At 42.3% G+C, this 27385-nt stretch overlaps 3 protein-coding genes and 1 pseudogene across 13 annotated transcripts in view; 1 reads left to right on the top strand and 3 right to left on the bottom strand.

The window, feature by feature from the left end:
• Positions 1-6519, bottom strand: part of TOPORS (TOP1 binding arginine/serine rich protein) — an 11748-nt gene extending 5229 nt beyond the window's left edge. The window contains exons 1-2 of one of the 3 annotated variants that reach the window (XM_025358934.1): positions 6325-6519; positions 4647-4841 (exon numbers count right to left, since the gene is read on the bottom strand). In XM_025358934.1, coding sequence (XP_025214719.1) covers positions 4647-4841; positions 6325-6327 — 198 coding nt within the window. In that variant the 5' untranslated portion in view covers positions 6328-6519. Of the gene's footprint in view, positions 1-4646; positions 5369-6324 lie in introns of those variants that run through there. The other 2 variants (XM_025358935.1, XM_025358933.1) reach the window with 2 other exon arrangements.
• Positions 4836-22802, top strand: SMIM27 (small integral membrane protein 27). 7 transcript variants are annotated; one of them, XM_025358942.1, is made up of 4 exons: positions 5592-5682; positions 6116-6370; positions 6688-6858; positions 6982-7057. In XM_025358942.1, exons 2-3 carry the CDS (start codon positions 6326-6328, stop codon positions 6808-6810), a joined length of 168 nt encoding a protein of 55 aa, XP_025214727.1. In that variant the 5' UTR covers positions 5592-5682; positions 6116-6325; the 3' UTR covers positions 6811-6858; positions 6982-7057. The 7 variants fall into 7 exon arrangements, 4 of the variants coding, with proteins under 4 accessions (XP_025214728.1, XP_025214727.1, XP_025214729.1 ...); XR_003115907.1 differs by lacking the exons at positions 5592-5682; positions 6982-7057 and adding an exon at positions 4836-5568 and having other exon boundaries at positions 6688-6902; XM_025358943.1 differs by lacking the exons at positions 5592-5682; positions 6688-6858 and adding an exon at positions 4836-5568 and having other exon boundaries at positions 6994-7210.
• Positions 7309-27385, bottom strand: NDUFB6 (NADH:ubiquinone oxidoreductase subunit B6). 3 transcript variants are annotated; one of them, XM_025358938.1, is made up of 4 exons: positions 26926-27385; positions 25023-25115; positions 13091-13135; positions 7954-8135 (listed from the first exon to the last, which is right to left on the bottom strand). In XM_025358938.1, the coding sequence occupies exons 1-4, from the start codon at positions 27103-27105 to the stop codon at positions 8067-8069; spliced, it is 387 nt and encodes a 128-aa protein (XP_025214723.1). In that variant the 5' UTR covers positions 27106-27385; the 3' UTR covers positions 7954-8066. The 3 variants fall into 3 exon arrangements, with proteins under 3 accessions (XP_025214724.1, XP_025214725.1, XP_025214723.1); XM_025358939.1 differs by lacking the exon at positions 13091-13135 and having other exon boundaries at positions 7309-8135; positions 26926-27229; XM_025358940.1 differs by lacking the exon at positions 25023-25115 and having other exon boundaries at positions 7708-8135; positions 26926-27223.
• LOC112608523 lies at positions 20311-21459 on the bottom strand (annotated as a pseudogene).

Raw genomic sequence — 27385 nt, 5'->3', positions numbered from 1 at the left:
TCAAAACAAACAAACAACAACAAAAAACTACTAGGCCCTTTGTTTCCCGGGGCCTAATATTCATCTTCCTCCACCTCCTTTATCACAGGAAGTTCCATCACTAGTCAACTGGGGTCAAGTTAATCAAATAACAGAATGGTAATTTTCTAAAGAGGTAAGAAAAACCAATAAACAAAACCCACAACAAAAACTCATGACTGTGAAATACAAGTATTCCACCATAGTTTTCATATTAAACTTGCGCACTTTAGGGCATCTTGGCTTTCTCAGAACCATAACTTAATAGAGAATCAATTAATGCTAAACAAGTCTTTCTTCAGGGGTTCAGATATTTCTAGTCTTCTGTTTACTGGACTGAAAATGCAAAAAATCACTGTCCTGGAAGGTCTGGAAAAGCAGAATTATAAATACATCATACTGCTTTTTTGTTCATAAGCACTCTAAAACCCTAATACTGCACAATCTTCTCAGTATTTCCCTCTACTTTTAACATTTTTTAATCTGCCCACTCAGGAAATTTAAAGAAACACACATATAAAAATAAAAACCTTTCAGTTCAGAAACTGTGTGTGTGGTGGAGGGAAGGGATAGAGAAAAGTTGGGAGGGAATCGAAGAGATTATCAAAAGATCTGGATTGAAGACCAGGCTTCACCTAGAACGAGCTCTAGTTAATGTGAAGAAAACCACATTACTCTGGACTTTAGTTTTCTCCTCTATATAATGAAGGGATTACTGGACTTGGAAAAAATACCTGTGAATTCCAAGTTAATACATGTTATCTTCACTTAGTTCTTTGAAATAGAATTTTAGTGTTTTCTGAACACTTCCATTTCACATAAAAATTACAGCTGAAAATTAATGTATTAAAGGGAATTATTAGGTAGTAAACTTGAAGTTCAAATAAAATAAAATCTCAACAAAGTATGATTAAAAAAAAAAAAATGAAACCTTACCCTTCCCTTCTCCAGTTTTATAAGCCTGTTAACCCACTTTGACAGTAAAAGGTGAATGAATGACTGGTAATGTCCTCCACAATAGGTTAAAAACAAACAAACAAACAAATTAGAACTCATTCTTATATTTCTACACAGGAATCATTAGCTGAAAAGAATAATCTTAGCCAGGCATGATGGGAACACCTGTAGTCCCAGTTATTCAGGAGGCTGAGGCAGGAGGATTAACTGAGCCTGGGAGGTCCAAGCTGCAGTGAGCCATAATTGCACCACTGCACTCCAGCCTAGGCGACAGAATGAGACCCCGCTTCAAAATAAACAAACAAGCAGTCTTCATCAGAAACATCAAAGAGGCGGGGCACGGTAGCTCACGCCTGTAATCCTATCACTTTGGAAAGCCAAGGCAGAAGACACTTGAGGCCAGGAATTTGAGACAGCCTAGGCAACAAAGCGAGATCCAGTCTCTATTTTAAAAAATAAAAAGAAACATCAAACAATTGGAATGCATGTAAATCATCAAATAAGTAATTAGCTTTTCAAAATCATCACTAAATACTAAATTAAAATGTTTTTTAAAATGCAAATAAAGTCGAACTATGACCCAGCAATTACACACCTAGATATACCCAAGGGAAATGAAAACTTGTCCACACAAAAAACTGTATATGAATATTCACAGCAACTTTAGTCATAATACCTCAAAAGGAGAAACTCAAATACCCATCAATTGATTAACAGATTAATAAAATGCGGTCTATCCATACAATGGAATTTTATGGCAATAAAAAGGAACAAAGTACTGGTACCATGTTGTAACATGGATGAACCTTTTTATTATGCTAAATGAATGAAAAAAAATTCACAAGAACCCACATATAGTATGATACCTTTTATATGAAATGTCCAGAATAGGCAAATCTATAGAGAGGAAATAAGGCTGGTGGCTGCTGCTGGGGCAGTAATGAGGTTTATTTCTGGGATGACGAAAATGTTCTACAATTAGATTATTGTAATGGTTGTACAACTCTGTAAATATACTAAAAATAACTGACTTACAAACTTTAAACGGGTAAACTTTATGGATGGAATGTAATCTTTTTTTTATTTTTTATTTTTTTTGAGACAGAGTCTTGCTCTGTCACCCAGGCTGCAGGGCAGTGGTGCGATCTCGGCTCACTGCAAGCTCCGCCGCCCAGGTTCACGCCCTTCTCCTGCCTCAGCCTCCCCAGTAGCTGGATTACAGGCACCTGCCACCATGCCTGGCTAATTTTTTTGTATTTTTAGTAGAGACGGGGTTTCATGGTGTTAGCCAAGATGGTCTCGATCTCCTGACCTCGTGATCCGCCCGTCTCGGCCTCCCAAAGTGCTGGGATTACAGGCGTGAGCCACCGTGACTGGCCCGAAATGTAATCTTAACAAAGCTGTTTAAAAATACAAATGAAGGCATAAAAACTGGAATGACTAGATACAGATTAAGAGTCGTTGATTTGCTGGCCGGGCGCGGTGGCTCACGCCTGTAATCTCAACACTTTGGGAGGCCGAAGCCAGCGGATCACCTGAGGTCGGCAGTTCGAGACCAGCCTGACCAACATGGAGAAACCCCGTCTCTACTAAAAATACAAAAATTAGCCGGGCGTGGTGGCACATGCCTGGAATCCCAGCTATTCAGGAGGCTGAAGCGGGAGAATCGCTTGAACCCGGAGGCAGAGGTTGCAGTGAGCCGAGATTGTGCCACTGCACTCCAGCCTGGGCAGTAAGAGCGAAACTCTGCCTCACACACACAAAAGTGGTTGATTTCCAGGAGAAGTTCTGAATTTAAGTAGCAATTCTTAAATTTTCATCGGGTAGACCCGATGAAAAACACAGTGCTTCAGGTTCTGTAAGAAGCCTGTGTAAAAGTTTCTCCATCCTAGCACTCCAGGAATTAGGACTATTCATTTCCTCACAGGAGACAATCAGTTCTTCCAGTCGCACTTTCTAAACTGTCTCTCAAATCCTAAATGAAGTTCACCATCTTTAGTACAAACTGATTAAGCCAAAACTTCCCTTTCCCAAATCCTCAAATCTGGTTTTAACAAGGATAAGAACCCTTCATGTCACAATTCAGGAAAATTTTAGATAATTAATACGGACACACATCTAGGGAAAATGGATGGCGGAGATAAAGAATCAGGAAGCTCGAATCTACATTTCAGGAGACTGGATATTTGAAAAACTGCACAATGATATAAACGAAGTAGAACTGCTCTGTGGAATTAAAGTCAGACTTATTACCAAAGTCATCTATGGCATACACTGTATATAAAATTTAATCATCTGCTGATTACATTTGCAGGAGTGATGTTAATTCTGACGCAGAGCCAAGGCCGAGAATTACCACCACTTATTAGGTGTGTGATCTGGAGGAAGTTATTTCTCAAAATCTCACGTTTTCTCAGTTCTAAAATGGAATTGAAAAGGTGGTTGTGTGACGGAACATATTTCATGAAAACCCTTAGCACAGTGCTTGGTGCACAGTAAGACCTCAACACTGTTCTCTATGTTACGTGAACACGAAGTGAATTTTGGTAGCTCATCACCCATAACTGATTATAAGGGCCCAGACAGAGGATAGTCTGTAACAACAAAACAATCATCATACTTAATATAATTATTATACTTAATATTTCTAGGCAAAGTGACTAAACAGCGTTCACGAGTAGATGAAATAGATCACCCAAGTATTAAAAATAAACAGGTTCGCTACCTCTTGCCACCTTAAAGAAATCACTGTACCTCTCTGAAATGCATTTTAATCAATTCCAAAAGAAGATACAAAAGTTATGCGATCTGCTGACCAGATCCTATCAAATTGAATTCCAATTCCTGCAATAAGAATTGGTTGGGAACCGTTCCCCTCTAAAACCACTCATTCCAGACAAGCATGATTGATTTTAGCTGATTGTATAGCTTTCTTTGCATCTCATGGACAAAACCCAGAAAGTTCTCACCACTACTAAAATCTCGGGCAGCTGTTTCTTAATTTATCTTAAATAATCTTGAAAATTACCTATCAAAAGGTCTACTCCGTTTTCCTCTTAAATCACTATGTGGCTCATCTCAGCACTGCCCCCTTCCAGCCTACAATCAGCAACCCATGAGGAAAGCTGCAGTAACTGGATGCATGAACAAGTCACGGGCAATTTCTGCTCAGAATGTTTAACACAGCACAGACGAGTCCAAAAGCCACGGTGATAGTCGTTTGCTTTGGTTCAGAACTGCCACTAGACAGACCTAAGATAGGCACCATGAGCATTACATAACTACAACGAACTTAAATATTGTTATTCCCATTTTACAGACAGGCTCAGGGGCTTAGGGGACCTAGGCAAGGTCACATATCCTGTAAGGGTGACGCCACGATTCAGTTTCATTGCTTTTTCGTTTTTCCCTGAGACCAAGCTCTTTCCAGTACACGGGCAGGCTCGCGCCCCTCGGGAGCGCTTGTGGGAAGCGCAACCCTCGCCCGCCCGCACCAATCCACAGGTGCGCGCAGAAGCCGCCCGGGGGCCCTGGCCCTGGCCCGCTGAGGCCCGGACGGCCCCGCAGGCCAAGACCGCAGCCCTCGGGTCCCAAGGCGCCGCTCCAGGCGGGAGCGTCAGCTCATCCGACCCTTCCGACCCCCACGTCCCATTGTTCCGAATCTCACTCACCTCGGAGGATGCAGGCGCAGGCCTGGCTGGGGCGCTCGCCACGAGCTCCCGGCAGCCCAGAAAGCTAGGTCGGTGACGGCAGGATCCGCGAAGGCGTACCCGGCGACTTCTCCGCCTACCCTCCGAAGCGGGAGCAGGCGGGGGCGCTTCACCCTCCTCGCGAGACAGCGGAGACCCCAGCGGCGGCTGCGACCCCTGTGACGCAAAGCGCTCATCACCAATGGCAGCTCGGAAGCAGGGCAGAGAGTGAGACCCACCCACCAGCTCCCGGCGCGTCAAAACACAACACCCGCCTTCGCCACGCATGCGCAGGAGATGGGCGCCGGCCCCGAGGGCGGGGCTCAGCGCGCCTGCCGAAACGCGGCCCCTCCCCCGCCGCTCCAGACCCGGGATGAGGGCAGTGCGACCCTCCCCATCTTGTTACTGGTACTCAGCCGCTGGGGACACTGACTGAATGTTCGCCCCTAACTTACCCGGAAAACACGACAACTAGTTCGATGTCGTTTCAACCTCACCAAACTCTGCGGGAACTTACGAAATTGTCTCTAGTGTCTAGATAAGGGAACTGTTACACGGAGTTGAAGTCTCTCACCTCCTGTTGTACGCCTCCCGGAAGCAACACCGGGAGTCCAACGGGATCCAAAACCAGAGCCCAACCAGTATCCTATAAAATCTTCAGAGAGGGATCCCCTCCAGGCTGGGGAGAAACAGGACAACCTAACAAAACAGGGCCTGGACTCTTCCCTAAACAGACCACGTTTTTCTCCGCTCTTCCCCTTCCCACTCCCTGAAATCTAGACTAAAACTCTTTTAAGATAACTGCGAGGTATAAAGAACGTCTAGAGCCTAAAGCGGCCCGTTGCCAGATTCTACTCCTCAGGCCTCAAATGTGAGCGTCCCAAACATTCTAGAGCTGAACCTGGTATGCTTGCCAGCCAAACTGCCGTGCTCGGGGCTCAGTATCTCATGCGCGGCCGTTCAAGAATCTCAGACACGCTCAGAAAACACTTGTTGCTTGACTGGTACATTATGGCGGGTAACGCATCCCACATATTTCTTCTTAGAGATATATATCATGCTATACATTTGTGAAGAACGGCTCGATTTACAGGGGTTCCCACAACGATCTGTCACATACAAAAGAGTGGGTGGTATTTTTACGTCAAAGATGTACAGGCGAACGTTCATCTAAATCGTGTGGTATCAGATGTGGAGAGGCGTGGGGGGGCCGGGGGAGAAAGCATTAATTCTTCCAGCTTTAGACCCCGACGTAATATTTAAAACGTGGATTGTTTTTCAAATAAACTTTTCAATGGACACGACAGCACCTCATCCTGCGTTAATACTGCATTGCAACTATAAAGAAAACCAGTGGAGGTACGCCTATCTCCTCTCTCTCTAGTTGGCAAAAAAAGGGGGAAAAAAAAAGGGCAATTTTTAACATTTTCTCGTTTATTTCCCTCTAAAAGGCGGGCAAGGCCCCCGATCACGTGATCCCCCCCCCCCCCCCCACCAACTCCGGGCGGAAGAGGCCGGCGACACCTCTGCACGAAGCGAGTGGGAGGCCGCTCGTGCCCGGCTAAAAGATGGCTGCTGCCGCCGGGCAGCCACCGCCTGGGAGGTTACTGTAAGGCCCGCAACTCCCGCCAGCTCCCGCGAACCGCTGCCGCCTCCTTACCATGAAGCCAGTGAGTCGTCGCACGCTGGACTGGATTTATTCTGTGGTAAGTCCCGGGGCTCGCGGGCCCCCACCGTGTCGACTCACTGGGCCTGCAGGCAGAAAGGCTCTACTTCTTCAGCACCCAGAAACTCCAAAATCCATTCCTGAATTAAGCATTTCACTCCCTCACCTCGACTCCGCCTCTTCCTGGAGGATACGATCTTCCGCTTCTTACGTAAGGGCAGCTGGGTGTACCCGCCACTGGAACCCCATTTATTCGAGTTTGTTACTTTAATTCCCACCTTAGCAATGGCACACGGTAACCTGACGGCGGGGGGAAATACCAGGCACATTTCACACCTCTTTTGGTTTTTGGTTTAGTTGCTGCTTGTCATCGTTTTAATCTCCTGGGGCTGCATCATCTATGCTTCAATGGTGTCTGCAAGACGACAGCTAAGGAAGAAATACCCAGACAAAATCTTTGGGACGAATGAAAATTTGTAACTCCTCTGGATTTACTTCTCTGAAAATAGTTCTTTCCCTCATGCTTAGGTAGATTTAAAAGTAAAATTCATAATGCAAAGTTCCCAAGTTTATTTTTGCATTATCCTTTGTAACAAGCACTAGTATGCAAATTTGCAGAAATATCAGGCACATTTCACACCTCTTTTGCAGTTTTTGGTTTAGTTGCTGCTTGCCATCGTTTTAATCAACTGGGGCTGCATCATCTATGCTTCAATGGTGTCTGCAAGACGACAGCTAAGGAAGAAATACACAGACAAAATCTTTGGGACGAATGAAAATCTGTAACTCCTCTGGATTTAATTCTTTGAAAATACAGTTCTTTCCCTCATGCTTATGTAGATTTAAAAATAAAATTCATAATGCAAAGTTCCCAAGTTTATTTTTGCATTATCTTTTGTAACAAGCACTAATATGCAAATTTTTAACTTAGAAATTTTAGTATTTTACATTCTCATGACAAAATTAACAGCAAATAAGCTTTTCAATGAAGTTTCTAAATTCTTTAAAAATGACTCGGAAAGATTCCTTTTTATTTTTTTTGGGGGGGGTGGGTAGGGACAGTGTCTTGCTCTGTCGCCCAGGCTGGAGTGCAGTCAGTGGCTCTATCCCAGCTCACTGCAAGCTCTGCCTTCTGGGTTCACACCATTCTCCTGCCTCAGCCTCTCGAGTAGCTGGGACTACAGGTGCCCGCCACCATGCCCGGCTAATTTTTTTGTATTTTTAGTAGAGACGGGGTTTCACTGTGTTTGCCAGGATGGTCTTGATCTCCTGACCTCGTGATCTGCCCGCCTTGGCCTCCCAAAGTGCTAGGATTACAGGCGTGAGCCACTGTGCCTAGCTGGAAGATTTCCTTAAAACAAAAGTGCATGGAATTTCTGTTCTTATATTTGTTTATTGCGAAAATTCACTGTTGCATACCCTGATACCAAATTAAAGTATTGTATAAGAAAAAAAAACAAACAAACTAGTACGTAACTGAATACTTTTCCATACCCTGTTTTCCAAGTCAAGAATGACCAGAAACAGTAGGTGGTTTCTCATATTTTTTTTAGCATGTCCACTTTTTACTTATTATTAAATTACTCAAAGAGTCTCAAATTGTACAATGCTGGAAAAGAAATATGACAATTTCTGAGATTAAACTTTATTAAAGTTACTTTTCCAGAAAATTCAGTAAATATGGTAATATAGGAACAAATTTAGGCTCATAAGCCTTTTAAGTTTTTACATAATCTTTAATGATGTTGATCAGGAAATTCTTTCATCGGTGGAATTACTTCTCCAGTCTCCAGAATTGTATCACCCTAGGAACACAAAGATAGTTAGGAGAAAAATCTTAAGTCTACAGAGGTGATAGTTCTATTCTGTTCCATGTTTATCACATCTCACATGGAAAATGTACTTGAGTTCTGGCATTCCCTTTAAAAGGACCCTAGACAAAGTAGAAGCTGTCTAAATCTGAACAATCAGTATTCAAAATCTTCAGGTACACTGAAATAATAGGGAAATTTTCACTCAGAAACGAAATAATCGAAAAGGGCACGAAAATTGTGTTCTCTAAGGGATAAAGGGATAATCTTTTATTTTGTATGGCCCCAATAAATGGAGGCCCCAGAAAGAAGTTGCAAGGAAACATCTGCAGTTCCAGATAAGGAGGTAATGTACCCCCAGCAACTGAATGTGTTAAGCAATCGCCAGTTTTCTGATTGGCTTACATATTGAATACAGAATACAAACTTTGGCTAGGTAACTGGTCCAGGTGTCTTTTCAATTCTTGATATAGTGTGTGGGCAAAAAGGCATGGGCTTTGAAGCCAGAACCAAGTGGTAAGAATCTTGGGACCTCCACTGACAAGCTGTATAGTTGTAAGATTATTCCATTTCAGTTTCAGCCATGTGTTTAAGATAACAGATTCTGTTAGCCTGCCAGTCCCTGAATGACTGGGAAGAGTAGAATTGTCCCCATCCCCACCCCAATTCCTGCCATTCCCTGACTGGTACTGCTCAGGATTATAATCCAATGAAAAAATATATTATGTTTAAGCCATTATACATTTGGGCAACAATTTGTTTTCATAGCTAGCATTATCCCAACAGAAATCAGTGCCTTGAAGTGGCACTAATGCTGCTGTAATAAAAATCAAGCTATAGGGCACTGGCTTAGCAGTCTGGTAGCAAAGATAAAAATGGAAACAAAAGGCAGTGGCAAACTATTTAGCAAAATATGTCCTATAACTTGGAAGCAGACTGCCTAATGAACTTGAGGTTCTAAAAGTAGTAGCTAGAAAAAAAGGTTTATAGTATATGTTTGGATCCTATTGGCTGCCTTGGGAATGTACTTTAAGAAGCATGTACTTTTGCTCAGGCAAAAAGTGGCTGATTTGAGAGGAGACAAAAATAGACAGGAAGAGAGAACACCTTTGGTCCACGCTAGAGACTTTTATGTTCCTGACCAAAAAAAAAAAAAAAAAAGTTAATAGAATCTAAAAATTCGGGCCAGTCATGGTGGCTCATGCCTGTAATCCCAGCACTTTGAGAGTCCAAGGCAGGAGGCATGCTTGAGGCCCAGAGTTCAAAACCAGGCTGGGTAAGAGTGGGACCCTCTATCTTAAAAATAAATAAAAAATCAGGACCTTGTGATATTGGAAAATCAGACTACTTCAGAATTCCTGAACAGTAAGTTAACACAAAAGATCTAAGCAACAGAAGCCCAATAAAATTCAAACAGAGGGACACAGCACTATAGCAAAGATCAGTTTAAAATGAAGGTAGCCTTTGAACCAGTCTGCCTCAGATGGCCTCCACATAGCTGCCAATGAGGTGAGAGAGGCAGATGCATAAGGACAAAGAAATGAGAGAAGCTGGTAACTATGTATAGGAAAAACAGATACTGGCATGAGAAACTGACTAGAAGTAAACACATTAGATGCCTACCAAATATTTTTCTTTTCATGCTTCCAAATGTTAAGGGAAATGGATGGACAAAGAAACCAAACATATAGTTTACAAAATCCTGCCAGAATGTCTGAAATTAAAACCACCTCTGGCATTCAACCTCCTGCAAGCAGGTGGCAGATTTTGAAGCCCATATGGCACCTAAGGAGGGCATGCTTCCCAATACCACTTAGATGTGGTCTAGGTAGATAATGAAAAGAATAAACCCCCTGGACAGAGCCAGGAACCAGGAAGAACTATGGACAAAGGTGTTCTTTCAAGAAAACAAAATCAGTGCCCATTCAAGTAATTTCTCACACACAGGGGTTACGAGTGAGATTTCAGAATTGCCAAGAATCAGTGACTACTATGCTATCCAAATTATACTACTGAACAATGGGTGTGGTTGGGGGACAAGGATATAGTTAACCTCTCTTAGTTCACTGATCCTCAGATCAACAGAAGTCGTGTCTAAACCTGACATACCATGTACATCATCTAGAGATCATGGATTTGAGGCCGGGTACAGTGATGGAATGGGACTTGGGGATTTCTCCCTAAGGAGAGGGACTAAGTGTGTTATGCATGGGTAAAGAAAGAAGCAAAGAGCTGTTTGGTGACTAGAAATATGGAATGTAGCAGAAACTCCATGAACAGGGGCCTGGGGAATAGCAAAGAGCACACAGATAATATTTGGGAAGATGACAGTGAGTTTTAGCTAACAGAATTTGAGCAGAAGTGATGTGAGCTACTTGTAAGCTTAGACCCTAAAAATCATCCCCTGAGACATCCTGCCCTCTCTATCACGATCTTGGAACCTCATATTCGAGAGGCACGGCTATAAGATTGAGGAGGATCACCTGATCCACAGTATTCGGTTATGTCAACAAGAAATAAACCTCTGTTTTGTTAAGCCACTGGGATTTGGAAGTTTGTTATTACTTGTCCTATTCTAAACATACATACAATGAGCATTCTTCAGTTCCTCAAAGGGGTCATGGCACAGAAACAGGAAAGAACCACAGTGGCAAAAAATACAGAAATATGAGAAATGCTACAGGATCCCTGATATGGTCTTCTGAATAGAGCTCTCCTTTTCCTTTGAACAGTAATGGCAAAATAAATGAACATTTAAATGGAATAAATGGAAGACTAAATAAATATAAATTGCCCAACTGGTAAAACCAGCAAGATAATTTCCTATTTTGAGACTATCTAGGCTATAACACACATCAATGTTACACAATAAAACAAAAGGAGAAATCCCCTACTTTTTTTTTTTTTTTTTTTGAGGCAGGGTGCTCTGTTGCTCAGGCTGGAGTGCAGTGGCACAATCTTGGCTCACTGCAACCTGTGCCTCCCAGGTTCAGGCGATTCTTGTGCCTCAGCCTCCCCAGTAGCCAGGATTACAGGCATGCACCACCATGCCCAGCTAATTTTTGTATTTTTATTAATAGTAGAGATGGAGTTTTACCATGTTGGCCAGGCTGGTCTCAAAATCCTGACCTCAGGTGACCCACCTCTCTCTGCCTCTCAAAGTGCTGGGATTATAGGTGTGAGCCACCATGCCCGGCCCCTACTTCTTTTTTTTTTCCCCCCCGAGACAGAGTCTCATTCTGTGACCCAGGCTGGAGTGTAGTGGCACAATCTCTGCACACTGCAACTTCCACCTTCCAGGTTCAAGCAATTCTTGTGCCTCAGCCTCCAGGTAGCTGGGATTACAGGCGTGTACCACCATACCTGGTTTATTTTTGTATTTTTTTTTTTTTTAGTAGAGATGGTGTTTCACCATGTTGGCCAGGCTGGTCTTGAACTCCTAGCCTCAAGGGATCCACCCACTTTGGCTTCCCATAGTGCTGTAATTACAGGCGTGAGCCCCTGATACCCCCCTATTTTTTTTTTTTTTTTTTTGCGATGGAGTTTCACTCTTGTTTCCCAGGCTGGAGTGCAGTGGCACGATCTCGGCTCACTGCAACCTCCGCCTTCCAGTTGCAAGTAATTCTCCTGCCTCAGCCTCCCCAGTAGCTGTGATTACAGACGCCCGCCACCACGCACGGTAATTTTTGTATTTTTAATAGAGATGGGGTTTCACCATGTTGGCCAGGCTGGTCTTGAACTCCTGACCTCGTGATTCACCCACCTCGGCCTCCCAAAGTGCTGGGATTACAGGCATGAGCCACTGTGCCCGGCCACTCCCCCAACTATTTTCTAAAGCAGCGTTCCAACTGGGACAGTTGGCCAGTTTTGGTGGCCCTTCCTAAAATTCCCTTGTTGCAAAAGATAATGATTACTGTGACTAAGTCATTTGATTAAAGCAAGAATCACACTAAGTTTTGTTATTTAAAATAAGGAATTTTGAGTTATCATAGTTCATTCATCATCTGTGACTAGAAATAGACAAGAACATAGTATGTATTCTACTATGCTAAATAATAACCTCACAAACGGCTAGTAAAAATACCAACTACTGAGTCATCTTTTAATGCTAAAATAACTCATTTCAAATTAGTACTATAGCTCACACATTCATAGTATAAAAAAATTTTTTTTTTTTTTTTGAGACAGAGTCTCGCTCTGTCGCCCAGGCTGGAGTGCAGTGGCGTGATCTCGGATCACTATAAGCTCCGCCTCCCGGGTTCACACCATTCTCCTGCCTCAGCCTCCCGAGCAGCTGGGACTACAGGCACCCACCACCATGCCCAGCTAATTTTTTGTATTTTTAGTAGAGATGGTGTTTCACCATGTTAGCCAGGATGGTCTCAATCTCTTGACCTCATGATCCACCCGCCTCGGACTCCCAAAGTGCTGGGATTATAGGCGTGAGCCACTGTGCCCAGCCCATAGTATAAAATTTAAAACACTCACTAGTGGATATTAAATTCACAGATGGAGAACTTAAGGTCAAATCTTGAAAATGAAGTACAAAGCCATAGGACATGAGAGTTTTGAATTAATAACAGAAATTCAGTTGCTGTCACCATGCATGGATGTTTGCTTCGGCTTGTGCCCTAAGCTCTTTACCCAACATGAAACAGGACACAGTGAAAAACTTTTGGTACTTTCAACTCCCTTTAGGACAATCAAGGTCACAAAACACGTTTTACAGGCAGGTTGAAAATAAATGTGCTCACTTCCCATTTGAACTGTAATTGTTACCTTACGCTATTTCTTCCTTTTTTTTTTTTTTTAACAAGAATACACAAAACAGGGACTTAAACTGAAAGTGAGAAGGAAAGAACATTTTAATCTAATAATTGCTTGGAAGGGGAGGAAAAGGAGAGAGAAAAACAATAAACGAAAGAAAAATCAGAAGTTTTAAGACTTACAGGGAATATTCCGGCCTTCGTTTCAACTATGCCATATGGTTTTTCCTGTAATAAAAGTTAACTCTGTATTAATTATGGTGTTGAGTTTCTTCTGAAAATAAGAAATAGGTCATACCCCAAATTTTAACTTAAGCTCCAAACTTTCACAGAAATCCAGATTCACATATCCAACTATTTACTCAACATCTCTACTTAGCTATCAAATAAGCATCTCAAACTTAACCAGGTCTAACACTTAACTTCTCCCATCCCCAAACTGTTCCTCCCCATGTCCCTCATCTCAGTAAATGGCACTTTTATTCCCCCAGTTATGAAAGCCAGAAACCTTGACTCCTCAGCAGAGCCTGTTGATTCTATCTTGAGAATATACCCTGAATCCAACTAGTTCTCATCACCACCCTTGTCCAAGCCTTATCATATTTTCACCTCAACTACCACACAGCACCTACTAGCCTCCCTGCTTCCACTTGTGCCCTCCTATGCAAATGAAAAGTCTATTCTCCACAGTTCAAGGCAGAGTACACTGATTCTTTTAAGATAGGTCATGCTGCTCAAAGTTTCATAATTCTTAGAGAAAAAGCCAGTCTCTTCTCCTTCACTCATTGTACTACAGCCACAGTGGCTCCCTTCCTAGGAGGCCAATTCAGTCAAGCCTGCTTGTGCCTCAAGGCCTTTGTACTTCAAGATTCCTCTACCTGAAATGTTCTTCTCCTAAATACTGCTTGGCCTGTATCCTCATTTCATTTATATTTGTCTTCAAAGATCACTCCCTCAGAGAGGCCTAATTAAAATAGCAAGCCCTATCAGTCTCTAGTTTTTACCCTGCTTAATTCTTCTTCTATAGACTTGTTCTCCTATAACATAATATACCTCTTTGTTTATATACTTATTACCAGTCTCTAAAACTAAACATTTCATGAGGGGAGGAACTCAATCTGCTCTGTTCACTGCTGTATCCTGGTGTTTAAAACAGTGCCTTGCACATAAGAGGTACTACATAAGTAATTGTTGAATACATGTAGTTTTAATGCATATACATCTGCACAAGATACCACTGCTCAAAATTTAAAAGATTATTGGCATGATATAAAGCATAGAGAACTGGAACATGAGAGAAACTCAGAATACAATGTGAGGACTTTAAAATGTCTTTACGTGCCAAAAGGCAAAAAGACACTGAAAAGTCATCTGAGAGATGCAAAATTCAATTAGGCAGCAAAGGAGTGAGCCGAAGCAAACTGGTTGCAATCTTACTGAAGATGCAATCCTTTACATACCCAAATCAAGAGAAAAAGTAAGGTAAGTGAGTGGCTCTGGGACCTCTACTGACACAAAATGTTTAACTAAATATGTCCATCTATGGCTCAGGAAAAATCACCTGGAAGTGTGAACCCTCAGATAAGGAACCACATAACTATATTGAATTGCCAACCTAGTAACTGGAGCTTGTTAAATTTGCTTCTCCTAAAAATGTCTTTTAGATCCCAGAAAAATGTAGTTAAATTTAGACATGACAAAGGAAGTTAAACCCAGAGTATAAATAAGTGAATGTGTCAACTTTTAAAAGTTCTGAAAACATTGGTATATTCCATACATTCTGTTGGTTAGAGTTTGTAATGTATAAGATAATCTGGCTAACAGAGGTTTTAAAAAAATAGGTTTAGGATTCTAGGTACAATGCATAATTGATTTAGATTTGTGATTTCAGGTTAAAAAAATTACTTCTTAGAATCATAAACTTACCATATAAATACTTCAAAATAAAATTGAACACACAAAATGTATAAATACAATTGAAAATATTTAAGAGAATTTGGCTATGTTTGTAAATGGAATTGTTTCAGAAGAGTTCAACTTCAATTAATCCAAAGATGGTAAAAACAAAGGAGATTATTATTTTACTAGATGCATAGTTTAATAGAATTTTAAAACTGAATTTAAAGAATTAGGAAAAAATTATGTTTTATATTTGAAACTAAAGAACTGAATATTAATCTGTATTTCAAGTCACTGTAACCAGTTCTTTCTGCACATAAAAATCCCTCTTGGATGTTAAACTTTCAGTGACAGAAAGTAATATATTTTCTTCTCTAGGGTCTTACATGCCAAAATAGTGAAAACATAACACATGTATAATGAAATGAAGTAGCCTTTTTATGAACATAAAGTTTTTTTAAGCCCATCAACAACAGAAATCTAAACTATTCTCTGACCCTTAGAGATATAAATTGTTAGCCCTTTTCGATGGTTGTAGAGAGAGTTTGTGTTGGTTTGTAATGTGAAAATCCCCTAACCCAACTCTAATTCCTCTTAGAACTAATAATCTCATGTTTGTAACACATAAGACAGGCAATGTCCATTTGGACATCTCCAAAACTGCCATGGCAGCAGACGCTCCTAAAAAATTCACTCTTTTTTTTTGTTTGTTTGAGACAGAGTCTCGTTATATCGCCCAGGCTGGAGAGCGCAGTAGCCCGATCACGACTCACTGCAACTTCTGCCTCCTGGGTTCTAGCAATTCTTCTGCCTCAGCCTCCTGAGTAGCTGGGATCACAGGCACACGCCACCAAGCCCGGCCAATTGTTTGTATTTTAGTAGAGATGGGGTTCCGCCATGTTGCCCAGGCTGGTCTTGAACTCCTGAGCTCAAGCAATCCACCACCTCAGCCTCCCAAAGTGCTAGATTATAGGCATGAGCCACTGCACCCAGCCTAAAAAAATTCACTTCTATCCTATCATCAGAAAGCCCTCCCTTCCAATACCCTACTTATAATTTCCAAGGCTAGAGATTTTACAGTGATAAATGACTGTGAACTTTGGTTTTATCCCCAACTTAATCAACCACCAACTTCAGGTGTTTCTTCCTTCCAAAGTGTCTCTGGCTTTATTCTTCTTCATCCCTGCTATCTTCACCCTAACCAGATTCTCAACTGACATCTACTAAAATTCAACAGCCTCCAGCTGATCTGCCCCGCTGTCAGAACTTTCTTCCCTTCAATTCACCCTACGTTTCAATGTTTTTCTTCATTTTCCTCAATGTATCACATTCAAGTCACTCTCCCATTAAAAAATGGAAAGCTTCCCATTGTCTATCACATGCAGTTCAACTTCATCTAACTTTCAAGACCTTCCAGAAATTGGTTCCAGACTACCTAGTCAACAGACCTTCCATTCTAGTCAGCTCCTCAGTCTTAAGTACATATGGCCACGTTCATTACTGACTCCATATCTTTGCTTCTAACAGGAATTAACTTTTTTCCTCCATACTCTTTCCCAAATTATACCTATCTTCCAACTTTACTATGAAGTCTTTGAGATCAGGAATTTGGTCTTGTATATTCTTTCTGTAGCAATAAAGGAAGAGGACATGCTAGGCACTCCGTATTTGTTAATCAAGGGGCTTAATCTGCTTATTACACGGAATAAAGATGTCAGCAATCAGAATTTTAAAGAGCCTACACAATCAATAGAGAACACAATCAGAGAGAATAAGTCATGTTGGGGGCAGAGGTGTTTTGAAAACCCCCCAAAATTTTGGTTGTTTCACTCTCCTGTCAATAGGCTAACAGAAAAGCCAATATCCATTGCATTAGCTATAATTTGTTAGGCAGTCCTTAACTTCTGTCTTTACTCTGAAATAATTTTAAATTTACATAAGGCTGCAAGAATGAAAAAAAAGAATTTTTTCCTTGAATCACTTTATAGTAAATTGCTGACTAGTTTATTACTCTAGTGTACGTCCTACAAAGACAATATTCTTAAAATAATTACAATACAACTATCAAGATCAGGAAATTAACACTCACACATTACTATCTCTACCTGGTCTAAAAAAATCCATTCAGATTTTCCCAATTGTCTCAATAATTGTTTGGACTTACCAGAAAATCCCCTTACATGACATGTTCTCCATTGATTGTGTAGGCTCTTTAAAATTCTGACTGCCAACACCATCACTGTTCTTACAGATAATGCAATTATGCCTATTAATGAAGAATTGCATTTAGTTGGCATACCTCTTTATTCTTCCTCAAACTAGAACAATATTAAAGCTGTTCTTTAACATTCATGTTCTTGACATTCCTGAAGGTATAATGCCTATAATGATGCAGAACAGCCCCTCTGTTTGGGTTTATCTTCTGTTTCCTCATGTGAATTTAATCAACAAATTATATTCAGGTTATGCACCTTTGGCAGGAATATCACAAAAGTAATGCTGTGTTCTTATTTCAGCCTATCAAGTAACACATAATTTCACTTTGCCCCATTATCGATAATGTTAATTTAGACCCCTTGACTAAGGTGTCATCTGCCAGATTTCTCTACTACAAAGACACTCTTTCTCCCTTTGTAACAAATAAGTACTTTGAGGATAAGTACTTTAAACTTAGTATTAGCATCCTCCTTTTTTTCTGAATTTTCTCTTTTTGATTGAGATGGGAGTCTCACTGTGTCACCCAGGGTGGATGGAGTACAATGGGCAGCACAATTGTAGCTCATTGCAGGTTCCACATCCTGGGCTGAAGCAATCCTCCTGCCTCAGCCTCCTGAATATGAATAGCTGGGACTACTCAGCATTTTTTTTTTTTTTTTTGTAGGGATGGGGATGGGGTCTCTTTATGTTGCCCAGGTTGATCTCAAACTCTTGGCCTCAAGTGGTCCTCCCACCTCAGCCTCCCAAAGTGGTGGGATTACAGGTGTTAGCCACTGTGCCCAGACTAATGTTAGCATCTTTTGATGTTCCTTAGCTGAATTAAATATTACTATGATGATTCTCAAATGGTAATTTTTCCATCATTCAGCAAATTATTGCATCAAAAAGCTTTCTTTTCTACCCACTTATTATTTCACTAATTTATATCAGTTTACACTCATGGATTTTCATTTTATTCAGGTGACTATCATCTATTACTATCATTATTTATTTTGATGCTCAAATTGCCCTAGTAGGAATCCTTGCAAACTGACTCTGTGTCCTTTGAAATATGTTCCCATCATTCTTTCAACACGTCTTTACTTTCTGGCACAATAATATGTTCCAAGTTCATCTTATACTTTCTCTCCTCCCGCCCTGGAATCGGCCATTGCTCTGAGCTCTGGGTCCTTTCAGTGGATATCTGTATTTAGAAAATAAGACCTGGCTTCTAAGTGTGCTAATTACTAAGGAGAGGCCCTCTCAGTGGACAGAACTAGAGAATATGTACACACAGATACACACACATCCACATTTACATCTATATCTATTTCTAGGTCTATCAATACGTTTTAAAAACCATGAGTTCACACCAGTACCTCCAATTCCATTCCACCACCACAAGCTTTTCTTCCTTTTCACATACATAACTCCCTTTTCCGGCAGTGAGAATCCTGGGTCCCTTTATCATCAACATATGTACTCACAGGCATACCTCACCTTATTGCACTTTGCTTTACTGCACTTCACATATATTGTGTTTTCTTATAAAGAGAAGGTTTTGGTAACCCCGAGACAAGCAACTCTATCCGTGCCATTTTTTTTTCTCAAAAATCTTTATTGCTTTTCCTGATTATACAACAAATGTAAAAATTCAAATATTACAAAATGACTTTTTTAAAAAAGTACATTATAACATGTTATGAAATAAATGCCCATTTCAAAAAAATTCAAGTATCATAAAATACATGACTTAGAAAATGAGTCCTCTCTAATTCAGTCCCACCCGCATGTCCCCCAGGATTACTGCTGTTCAGATCAGCATGTTTCCTTCCAGATTGTCTCTGTGCACCCACCACTTGCACTGCTGACATGAGTTCCATATTATCTGAGATGATAGTAACTATGACAAATGGAGCAGTGGCAGGGTTCAGCTGCCTTGCACTGAACAGCTTCCAGTTTCTATATAGAAACACTTTCTTCATAAAAGCTTGAAACTGCAACATAGTTAGCACTATGTAAATGTATCAGGTTGAATTATGAAGTTAATCATCACTCACCATTTTTGGTCTAGAAGAACGGCAGTTTCATGTAGTTCGACATAATAGCTATGGCCCTACTCATAGACATTGGGACGTTTCCTACTTTTTGCCATTATAAACAATTCAGCAGGCCAGGTGCAGTGGCTCACGCTTGTAATCCCAGCACTTTGGGAGGACAAAGTGGGCAGATCACCTGAGGTCAGGAGTTCGAGACCAGCTTGGCCAACAGGGCAAAAGCCCATCTCTACTAAAAATACAAAAATTAGCCAGCCATAGTGGTGGACACCTGTAATCCCAGCTAGTTGGGAGGCTGAGGCAGGAGAATCGCTTGAACCCAGGAGGCAGAGGTTGCAGGGAGCCGAGATCACACCATTGCACTCCAGCTGGGAGACACAGTGAGACCCTGTCTCACAAAAAAAAAAAAAAAAAAAAAAAAAAGCCAGCAGTGAACGTCCTTGTATGTTCTTTATGGAGTACAAACATCTTAACCCCAAAGCATGACACCTCTCTTTTGGGCATTTAGAAGAGTCAAAAAGGATGGAGTTGCCCATGTGCCATGGAAATGGAGACCCAAGAGACGGCTGATGCATAAACAACTTGTCCCTCAAACAAGAGTGGCTAACTTCAGCCATAACACCGCTTTAGTATGGTGACCACACCACATGCGCAAACCATATATTGGTAAAACCAGAGAACAGAAGAATTCCTGAGCTCAGGACAATTCTTATCCCTACTGACAACTCACCATACGTCCAGTGAGTACCCCAAAGCTGTCCTCTTGAAGTTGGGCTGTCAGAAGGTATAAAAAATGATTCAGGCCAGGCACGGAGGCTCACGCCTGTAATCCCAGCACTTTGGGAGGCAGGTGGATCACCTGAGGTCAGGAGTTCAAGACCAGCCTGATCAACATAGTGAAACCCTGTCTCTACTAAAAATACAAAAATTAGCCAGGCATGGTGGCACATGCCTGTAATCCCAGCTACTTGGGAGGCTGAGGCAGGAGAATCACTTGAACCCGGGAGGCGGAGGTTGCAGTGAGCCGAGATCGCACCACTACACTCCAGCCTGGGCAACAAAAGTGAAACTCCAGCTACAAAAAACAAACAAACAACGATTCAGAAATGTACTGAAATCAGATTTGCTGGAAATATTTTTTAAGGTTTTTTTCCAGGAGCTACTGGACCCAAAAAAAAAAAAAAAAAGGCACCTGTTAACATTATGCCCACGTCAGGCCTCGAGCAAAGACGAGAATGTGGTGTGTACGTGTCACTGGCACTTTCGCACAGGCCACTTCCTCTTCAACCTTGTCTCGGATTTGTAGATTCTGTTCAGGTCATAGCTGGTCTTGGATGGTTTTCTTATGGCAGACAATGTGCACTAATTTTAGGTTCTCTGACGTAAAAAGCAGGCCATAAAAATATTCCTAGTCCATTTCTCTTCCATCTTGTTCTTTAATTGCTTCCACCCAGTGTAGGAATGATGGTACGTTTCTGCTATTATGTGATCCAGGTTCCAGGTGCTGAATAGGATCCTGCTCTCCCTGTTACTTTAGGGGTTGATGGAGTATCTCGACAAGCAGCCATCCATGTCAAAGGGACTCTGGCAGGAGAACTAGCCTTCCGGTGTGCAGAGACGGCTGCCACCCTTGGCTCCTCTGTCGAAGTAGATGCCATTGCACTGCACAGACTGGAGCTTCTGGCATATGGAGCGGAGGACCTGCAGGAATTCCTCCTGAACCTCTGCACCCACCATGGAGGAGCAGGAGTTCACCTCTCTCAGGTAACTCCGGATCTGGCTCTCACAGCTATATCTCAGATAGCCAGACTTATTCCAAAATTGGGACTCCAAGCCTTCAAACCACAGTGGGTCCTCAGCCTGGCTGTCGGCTGTGATGTTCTGGCTGATGTTGTACAGGAGGTCGGCCAGCAGCCTCTGCCTCTGCAGGGCCTGCTCATCACACAGTAGCTGTCGGGCGGCCTGGATGAGCCAAGCGTGCGGCTCGCGAAAAGCACTGAGGAAACGCCCGATGTCACTCACATATCCCTGCCAGGCCTGGCCCGGGGTGAGCAGCAGGAGCTCAGCATTGTCGAGGACGCTGGGGAAGTAGTCTTCGGTCAGCTCCATGCCATCCTCGTACAGGCACAGCCGGGAGCCGTGCTCAGGGAGCTGGAAGCGGAGGCAGCCCTTGTGCAGCACCTCCCTGCAGCTCCTGCCCACCACGCCAAACTTCCTCTGGCTGCACAGGGCCCGCAGCGTCACGGTCTTGGGCTTCTGGAGCACTGCAGATGTCCTCAAGGCCTCTAGGCCCTGCAGGGAGTGGCACCTGCTGGCCAGCTGCTCAACTGGTCGTGGCCCTGGCTGCTGGGGTCTACACCAGGTGTGCTCTGCAAAGCACACCCGGAAACTCAGTGCCATTTTTCTAAGAGCATGTGTTCACTTCCCATCTCTGTGCAATATTTTGGTAATTCTCCCAATATTTCAAACTTTTTCAGATGGAGTCTCGCTCTGTCACCCAGGCTGGAGTGCAGTGGCAGGATCTTGGCTCACTGCAACCTCATTCTCCCAGGTTCAAGGTATTCTCCTGCCTCAGCCTCCCGAGTGGCTGGGACTACAGACGTGCACCACCACGCCCGGCTAATTTTTGTATTTTCAGTAGAGATGCGGTTTCACCATGTTGGCCAGGCTGATCTCGAACTCCTGACCTCAGCTGATCTGCCCGCCTCAGCCTCCCAAAGTGCTGGGATTACAGGTGTGAGCCACCGCGCCTGGCTTCAAACTTTGTCATTATTGTTATATTAATATTTGTTATGGTAATCTGCACTCAGTGATTCTTGATGTTACTACTATAAATTTTAGGGGCAACACAAATCACACCCATATAAGATAGTGAATTTAATCAGTAAATGTTGTATGTTGTGACTGTTCCACCAACTGGTCATTCCCCACCTCTCTCCCTCTCCTTGGACCGTCCTATTCCCTGAGACACAACAAGATTGAAATTAGGCCAAATAATAATACCACAATGACCTCCAACTGTTCAAATAAAAGGAAGAGCTGCATGTTTCTCACTTTCTTTCAAAAGCTACTTGGTAGGCTAAGGCAGGAGAATTGCTTGAACCTGGGAGGCGGAGGTTGCAGTGAGCCAAGATGGCACCACTGCACTCCAGCCTGGGTGACACAGCAAGACCTTGTCTCAAAAAGAAAAAAAAAAAAAAAGATAGTGATTCCTCTGATGGATCAAAGCAAAGTAAATGGAAAATCTTCTGGGAAAGAATTTACCATCCTATATGCCATTAAGAAGATTTGTGATTAATAGGAGGAGGTCAAAGTATCATCAACATGAACAGGAGTTTGGAAGAAGTTGATTTCAACTCTCGTGGATGACTTTGAGGGGTTCAAGACCGGTGCAGGAAGGAACTCTCAATGTAGTGGATATAGCAAAAGAACTAGAATTAGAAGTGGAGCCTGAAGATGTGACTGAAGTGCCTCAATCACATAATAAAGCTTGATAGATGAGAAGTTGCTCCTTTTGGATGAGCAAACAAAGTGGTTTCTTGAGATGGAATCTGCTCCAGGTGAAGATGCTATGAACATTGTTGAAATGACAACAAAATATTTCAAATATTACATAAACTTAGTTGATAAAGCAGCGGCATGGTTTCAAAGGCCTGACTCCAAAAGTTCTACTGTGGGTAAAATGCTATCAAACAGCATCTCATGCTACAGAGATATCTTTCATGAAAATAAAAGTCAATAGATGTGGCAAACCTCAGCAGTGTTGTCAAATATATCTATATATATAAAATTTCTTTTTTTTGAGACGGAGTCTTGCTCTGTTGCCCAGGCTGGAGTGCAGTGGTGCAATCTCAGCTCACTGCAACCTCTGCCTCCCCGGTTCAAGTGATTCTCCTGCCTCAGCCTCCTGAGTAGCTGGGATTACAGGCACCCACCACTACGCCCAGCTAATTTTTGTATTTTTAGTAGAGACAGGGTTTCACCATCTTGGCCAGGCCGGTCTTGAACTCCTCACCTCGTGATCTACCTGCCTTGGCCTCCCAAAGTGGTGGGATTACAGGCGTGAGCCACCGTGCCCAACCTGTTGTCTTATACTAAGAAATTGCCACAGCCACTCCAGCCTGCAACAACTATCACCCTGATCAGTCAGCAGTTATCAACATCGAAGCAAGACTTTCCACTAGCAAAAAGATCATACTCAGATGACCGTTAGCATTTTTTAGCAATGAAGTTTTTTTTTCTTTTTTTTTTTTTTTTTTAGACGGAGTCTCGCTCTGTCGCCAGGCTGGAGTGCAAAGGCACAATCTCAGCTCACTGCAACCTCCGCCTCCCAGGGTCAAGTGATTCTTCTGCCTCAATCTCCCGAGTAGCTGGGGCTACAGGCATGCACTACCATGCCTAGCTATTTTTTTTTATTTTTAGTAGAGGTAGGGTTTCACCACGTTGGCCAGGATGGTCTCTACCTCTTGACCTCGTGATCTACCCGCCTCGGCCTCGCAAAGTGCTGGGATTACAGGTGTGAGCCACCGTGCCCGGCCTGCTTTTTTAAGGCAGGATATCACCCTGGCACTAGGCTGGAGTGCAGTGGCGCAATCACAGTTTATTGTAGCCTTGACCTCCTGGGCTCAAGCAATCCTCCCATTTCAGCCTCTTGAGTAGCTGGGATTACAGGTGTGGACCATCACATCCAGCTCTTTTTTTTTTTTTTTTTTGTAGAGATGGAGTCTCACTATGTTGCCCAGGCTGGTCGAACTTCTGGCCTCAAGCAGTCTTCCTGCCTTGGCCTCTCAAAGTGCTAGGGCTACAGGTGGGAGCCGCCGCACATGGCCCAGCAATAAAGTATTTTTAAATTAAAGCATATACATTGTTCTTTTACACATACTGCTATTACACACTTAGACTACAGCACAGTGTAAACATAACTTTTATATGCACTAGGAAGCCAAAAAATTTGTGTAACTCATTTTGGTGGTCTAGAACCAAAGAATACTTTTGGAACTGCAGTGGTCTAGAACCAATTCTGTAGTATCTCTGAGGTATGCCTGTATCTGACCAATCTCCCTATATATAACCCATCTCCTGTCACCACAACCACATCCCAGCATGAATACCTGCCTCACCTCATTCAGGTTCTGACATCTTACTCTAAGTTACCACTTGCCTCACTGCCTCATACCATCCTTCTTCCAGATGTCCTCCTCCCTCTGCTCAGGTACTAATATCCCATACTAGGTTGTTGCCACTGTTGCCCCCCGAACAGACGTGCTCACCCTTCTCCCCTGCAACCCACTCAGGATCTAACACCCCTCTCTTGGTATACAAATGCCCTCCTCACTCTTTTGTGTTCCAACACTCCACTGCTCCCTCTGCCACGCCACTTCCCAAAATGCACGCCCTTCTCATTCTGCCTGGGATCCAACACCCTGCACCAGACTGAGCATTTAAAATACCATGACTGGCTCAGTTCAATCAGCCCATGCAAGATCTGTATCATTGAAAAAGTGCAGGCATCTGGACATCCTGAGTTCTAAATAAATAAAAGTTGTGAAGAATCAGAAAAAATGAAGGAAACAGAAATGGGATGATGACAAAGATAAGCTTTGTCTATTTTGAATTTTCATCTTATACCAGATATAGGTTTTTTAAAAGGAGCAGAAATTCTTTTCTCCTTTCCTATTCATGACCCCAAATTTACCCTAGTATTATTAGGTCACTACATTCTTATCTCTTAAATACCAATTTCTATGAGGAAATCCATTCCAAGTTGTAAACTAGTCACAATATTTTTTTAAAAAACCATATCCAATTACGTAACTTTCATTAAACCTTTTACCTAAGAGAATTCAAAGTACTTCAAAATCCATTTATAAGTGGCAGATTATTTCCACTAAGTAGGGTAAGATATCCACATAGAAAATAATTTTGGACAATATAAAAATAAATTCTGAAGAGGACATACTTACAGACACATGATACTTCAGGTAATAATGAATAATCCAGACAGGTACAAGTATATGAGTGAAAATAAAGATACCCTTTTGGTATACCCCATGGACCTGGCGGAAAAAACACATACACAAAATAAACATATCCCATTTTTCATATTTATGGCAGAACAAAAGGCATCAATGATGTAACAATGTCATTATTATTTTACAAAACTCTAAATGGTACATATTTTCTTATAGTTTGTAGGTAACCTCATCTACTCAAATATTCTTAGTAAATGCAGAGTCCACTAGAAGATACCTACAAAGTCCAGACCAAAATGCTTAAGTAGTATTTTGCAAGACTATAGCAAGGCATTTATAGATTTTTTAAAGACTTAAAAAAATACCCTTATTATAAGTTTGTTAAAGATAAAATAGAGCAAATTAATGAAATAATAATTTTAATGTATTTAACCAGAGTAATCAAACCTCATAATTTTTCAGGTATAGTCATCTCCCTTATTTATCGATCAATGGCACTCACATTATTTTAAGTATAAGGCAGAAAACCTTGACAACACCAATGCTGGAAAAAGGACATTTTACATACTAAGATGGGTGTCCCAAACTCACTCCAAAATGCCCTCTGCAACACTATTTTAAAAAAGAACTAAAAATGGAACTTTCCCATGTCCTCCAATTTGATTACAAAACACCTATCCATTCAAGGAAGGGACAATCAAGAATCTAAGAATTATAACAGATATGATTATAAAAGAATACATTAAGGTAAGGTGAATTTCAACACATGATAATTTATTTACTTCCTTTTATCACTGGCTGATGGATGGGATGTCAACTTAAATCAGTGACTGCCAATATCCCGATAATGTCAGGGATACAAAGGGTGAGAGAAGAGTTTAATTTTACCACCATAAATAAGTATCCAATACCACTTTCTCAGAAAAAATTTTCAACAATTCTATTGCACTAGACTTTGTAGCACAGTAAGAAATAGGTACATGTTGATTTCAATATGAACTCCTTCAATTCCTAGCTCCCTGACCACCGGCAAATCACTGAATCTTTATAGGCCTCAGTTTCTTCACATTTAAAGTGAGGATTAGGAATATCTACCTTGCAGGAATAAAGAAATGAAGTAACACTTGTAAAACCCTCAGTAGAGTGCCAAGTACACAGCAAGCACCCAGGTGTTACTTAGTATTATTACTACTATCAGTAAGTGTTGTAGGTAACTGAAAGCAATTCTGAGATGTTTATCACCCATAACAGACCTCAAGAAAATACCCAGAGGCCTTGAAAATAAATTTCTTGAATGAGTGACTTTCTTCAAAGTCCAAAATGTCATTTTTTAACGAAACCCTGTGTTAAAAGTACAGAACGGTAGTTTAGAAAGGTAGCTCTTGAATGTGACTCACAAGGCATACCAACAGGACCCTGTCTTTTACGGGGATCACATGGGGCTGTACTACCAGCTAGGGGCTGGCTGTGCCCTCTGGTAGTTGGATACTGTGTTACTTGATCTCTAGAACGTCACACTTAAAAGTTAGACAAGTGTCCTCAAATACTTAAATCACAGAATTTTAATTCTAGCGAGTCCTTGGCTATTATTCTGAAGGAAGATTTCTACAGTCAAAAGAGAACCAAATGTGCAGCGTCCTGGAAATCCTAAGTATTAAAATTCGCCCCCGTCTCACTGTACTTGACAATAAAAGGCATGATTCTCTCAAAGCCATACATATTCCCGGACTCCTGCCTCCCGGGACTCCAGGAGCGCTCTCGGGACTGGCCAGTGTTTCCCAGCACGGAGCGGTTATCAGTCCTTGGTGTGGCTGCAGGGAGCGGACGTTCAGTGTCCGGGCTGCTGGCCGCGGTGAGGTGTGTTGAGGGGGGACCGGAGAGGTCTGTCACTCACCGTTCTCCTCCAAGGGGATTTATTCTCCAAAAACTTATTCCAGAATTTCTCCATAGGCCACATCTTCTGTGGGGGCAGCACCGGCTCCCGAGGGCTCAGCTCCTGGTCCTTCAGCCATCGCCTTCTCAGCTCTCGCAGCTGTTGCAGCCGCAGTTTCTCATCCGGAGTATACCCCGTCATGTCTCCGCTGGTACCAGGGCAAAAGGACACGACCCACCCTCGAACTAGGGACTAGTTACTTAAGCTCCCTCCTGCTCTGCAAAGCGACCTTGTAGGAACGCCGGGCGCCGCGCGCGGTTATTACGTCACATCCTGGTCCTGCCTCTGCAGGGGCCCCAGAGTCCTAAGTGTCCGGGCATGCGCAAAGCTCTCCACCTTCAATTGTCTCTCCGCCCACCGCCGCTATACCCCACCAGATTATTACCGGGTGGGGACGAGGAGTGCTCTTAGTTGTGAGGCC

This window comes from Theropithecus gelada, chromosome 15 (genome assembly GCF_003255815.1).
Source record: "Theropithecus gelada isolate Dixy chromosome 15, Tgel_1.0, whole genome shotgun sequence".
Classification (NCBI taxonomy): domain Eukaryota; kingdom Metazoa; phylum Chordata; class Mammalia; order Primates; family Cercopithecidae; genus Theropithecus; species Theropithecus gelada.
Note: the sequence above shows the minus strand (reverse complement) of the source record. Positions and strands in the feature narration are given on the sequence as shown.